The 3,693-nt window shown below is 32.9% G+C and overlaps 2 protein-coding genes across 2 annotated transcripts; both read left to right on the top strand.

Annotated features, from left to right (window-relative positions):
• Positions 1-763: 763 nt before the first annotated feature.
• LOC129891889 (NDR1/HIN1-like protein 6) lies at positions 764-1,438 on the top strand. The gene has a single exon (XM_055967365.1). It carries the CDS (start codon positions 764-766, stop codon positions 1,436-1,438), a length of 675 nt encoding a protein of 224 aa, XP_055823340.1.
• A 1,325-nt stretch (positions 1,439-2,763) lies between these two features.
• On the top strand, positions 2,764-3,422 carry LOC129891094 (NDR1/HIN1-like protein 6). The gene has a single exon (XM_055966349.1). The coding sequence runs from the start codon at positions 2,775-2,777 to the stop codon at positions 3,420-3,422; it is 648 nt and encodes a 215-aa protein (XP_055822324.1). The 5' UTR covers positions 2,764-2,774.
• The last annotated feature ends 271 nt before the right edge of the window (positions 3,423-3,693 follow it).

Raw genomic sequence — 3,693 nt, 5'->3', positions numbered from 1 at the left:
CTTTTATATTTTGATACTCCTAGTGAAAAATCTTGGCTATATCATTACCTACATTGTACAATCCTTGGGGTGCAGCCCTTTGTCAAATTTTATGTGAACGAGATGCTTAGTTTATTGGATTGCATGATTTGAATTATTCAATCATTCTATGTATTTTCTTTTTTAATTTCATTCTCGTTTCTATTGTTCAAATACGTGACACACTTTCTTTTTTAGTTAGTTTTAAAAAGAATGTCACAAGGAGTAAATTTGACCACAAATTTTAAAATTTTTCCTTTCTTTTTTAAACTTTTGCCAAGTTAGACGATGTCTCATAAATTGAGACGGAGGTAGTACTTAGTTATGACTTATTTTTGTAAATATCATTCTTTTCACTAGTATTTTATATCTTTTGTAAGGTATGAATATTAATTCAACATGGGAATAAAAAAGGAGCCTAAGAAATCCCAAGAAAGGTGTAAACATTACAATGCAACAAGCAGAGAACCAAAAAATAGGAGTAATATTTTTGATAATCTTTAGCCACACATATGTAACAATGTCCTTAATCAATGGATCAATTCAATAAATAGGATTCATTACTCAAACTAACATTTCCTTTCTCCCTTGAAATAACAATAACTTTGTTTCCTAAAACGAAAAAAATAAAAATAAAAAGTGGTGGTCCTCTATCCATTAGGAAATGGGTCCACCACCAAAAATAACTACATTATCCATAATTTAATTTCCTCCACCTCATCCTCGTCCTCGTTCTTCCATTATAATGCATCATCCACCACCGTATGGGGCGCATTATGGACGGCCTCCGCCTTATGACTATGGTGGGGATTATTATCCCCATGAAAAGCGAAGAGGAGGAAAGTTTTGTGTTAGATGCATCTGTTGTTGCTATTGCGTTTTGTGTTTCCTCGTCCTTATTGTAGTGGCCTTTGCCTTGTATTGGTTCACATACTACGATCCAAAATTGCCAATTTACAAATTTGAAGCCCTAGATGTTAAGGAATTCGGGTATCATCCTGATTCCAGCCTCAACGTGGATTTTATCCTAACATTGAAAGCCGATAATCCAAACAAGGCCATCGGTATAATTTACGACAAAGCTAGCTCCATCAACGTGACATATAGCAATTCGACGATTTGTTCGGGAAAATTTCCATCTTTCCATCATGGTCACAAGAATATAACTATGTTGCAAATTGAATTAAATGGGAAAAATCAATTTTCATCAGGTCTTTATGAGGCATTGCAAGATAATGAGAGACATGGGAAAATCCCTTTAACAGTACTGGCTAAGATACCTTTTAGACCTGTTTTGGGGGATAAAACATTAAGGCAATTCAGTGTCCTTGCAAATGTCACAATATATGTGCATGATTTAAAGCCAGGCAATAAATCTGAGATTGAACAAGGCAAAATCGTGCTCAATTTAGCAAAGTGATCGATAAAATCTCCTCTTTCTTCCTCTTAGACGTTTTACGCGTTGAAAATGTTTTTCTTTTTTATGCAAATGTACGTACGATCGTATTTATTGGTTCATGAAGTGTATAAGGATGAGAGCCCACAAAGTTTTGTAGACTTTTTGATTCGTAGTGTACAAAGTTTCTCATAACTTTGAATAAATAAAGATTGAATGTTATGTTTTCTATACCTGGAATTTTACCTATATAGATAATTGTCATGCTCAAATTAGGAAGCTACGTTTGATATAAAGTTGGAGGGAAACAAGTTTGGCTAGTCTTCATATACGTGTATATAGAACATTAAAAAGAAGTAATTTGAAAGAACGTAGGCACTGCGTTACGCCTATTTTGTTATTTTTGCTCTTGGAGAAATGCATAAATTTGCTTTACGTACATGATGGAAGTTGCATCCAACTTGCACAATTCAGATTTTAGCTTTTTAATTATCTGCATTATTGTAAATTATCATTTTTTTCACTAGTATTATATATCTTTTGTAAGGTATGCATATTAATTCGGAACAATTTTAAATATATACAATAAATTAATTAGTTTACAAAAAATATAATCATGTTTTATTAACATAAAAAATAGCCAAAAATCATAGAAAATATATAGTGACTATACAATATAGCTTGTCAAAATTCATAGAAAGTATACACTGACTATACAATAGAGATTACTTATACATGAGCTACACACTGAATATACATTATGATACATTCTATACCTCAAATATATACACACTGAATATACATTATAATACAATCTATACCTCAAATATACACTGAGTATACATGAATATACACCGAATATATATGAATATACACTGAATATACATGAATATACACCGAATGACCATTTTTTGATAATTAAAATGATTGAATGACCATCTACTCTTAGTGGCGAGGAGTCATAATTTTTATAAAAGACATTCAAAATAGGAAAAAAGTAATGCTAATACGGAAAGAGGCAAAGAAGATTCAACATCTATGATATATCATAATAAAATTTTATAACGGCATATATAGAGTGCAATATTGTGTTGAAGGGATTCACACACTACACCTTAGCTCTAACCCTGACCACACATATGTAACAATGTCCTTAACCAAAGGAGCAATCCAATAAATAGGATCCATTGCTCAAATTTTACCGCTCCCTTTTCCCTTGAATTTTTTAATACTCTATTTCCTTAAAAAAAAAAAAAAAGTGGTGGTCCTCCATTGATAAATAAATAGGCCCATCACCAAAACAACTACATTATTCTTGATTTAATTTCCTCCTTCCTCCAGTCCTCCACCGTACGCCGCGATGGTGGAATACGGAAGGCCACCGCCTTATGGCGGGGAGTATTACTACGAGGAAAAGCGAAAAGGAGGAAATGTTTGCATTAGATGCATCTGTTGTTGTTATTGCGTCCTATTTTTACTCATCATTATTCTAGCCTCCATAGCCTTTTATTTCTACATGTACTACAAGCCTAAAATGCCCATATACGATTTTCAATCCCTGGATGTTAAGGATTTCGGGTATCAACCTGATTTCAGCGTGAACGCGGATCTTATCATAACGATGAAAGCCGATAATCCCAACACAGCCATAGGGTTTATTTACGGGGAAGCTAGCTCGGTTAACGTGACATATAGCGATTCGACGATTTGTACTGGGAAATTACCAGCATTTCATCAAGGTCAAAACAATATAACTATATTCCAAATTGAATTAACGGGGAAGAGTACATTTGGATCAGGGCTATATGAGGCATTACAAGATAATGAGAAAAATGGGAAAATTCCATTAAAGGTAATGGTTAAGGTACCGGTCCAAATTGTTTTGGGAGATTTTAAATTAAAACAATTCAATGTGTTTGCAAATGTCACATTAACTGTGCATGATTTGAAGCCAGGAAAGAAACCTGAGATTGAAAATAGCAAACCAACATTCGACGTTAAATTCTGATAACATCTATCTCCCCCGTTCCTCTACGATGTTTTACGTACAAATTTTATTTTTTTTAAAAAATAAGTGTGTACGTACGATTGTATTTATTGGTTCATTTTACATTAGAGAAACGAATCATTGGCTCTCTTAAATTGTATCAATAATGAGCCAGTTTCTTGAAATATATCATACAAGTATATAAGGATTAATTAAGAATCCACATATTTTTGTAGACTTTTTGATTTACAGTTTACATTCCCTTGTTACTTATGATCGAATGTATATAAAG

Source organism: Solanum dulcamara, chromosome 6, assembly GCF_947179165.1.
Source record: "Solanum dulcamara chromosome 6, daSolDulc1.2, whole genome shotgun sequence".
In the NCBI taxonomy this organism is placed as follows: Eukaryota; Viridiplantae; Streptophyta; class Magnoliopsida; order Solanales; family Solanaceae; genus Solanum; species Solanum dulcamara.
Note: the sequence above shows the minus strand (reverse complement) of the source record. Positions and strands in the feature narration are given on the sequence as shown.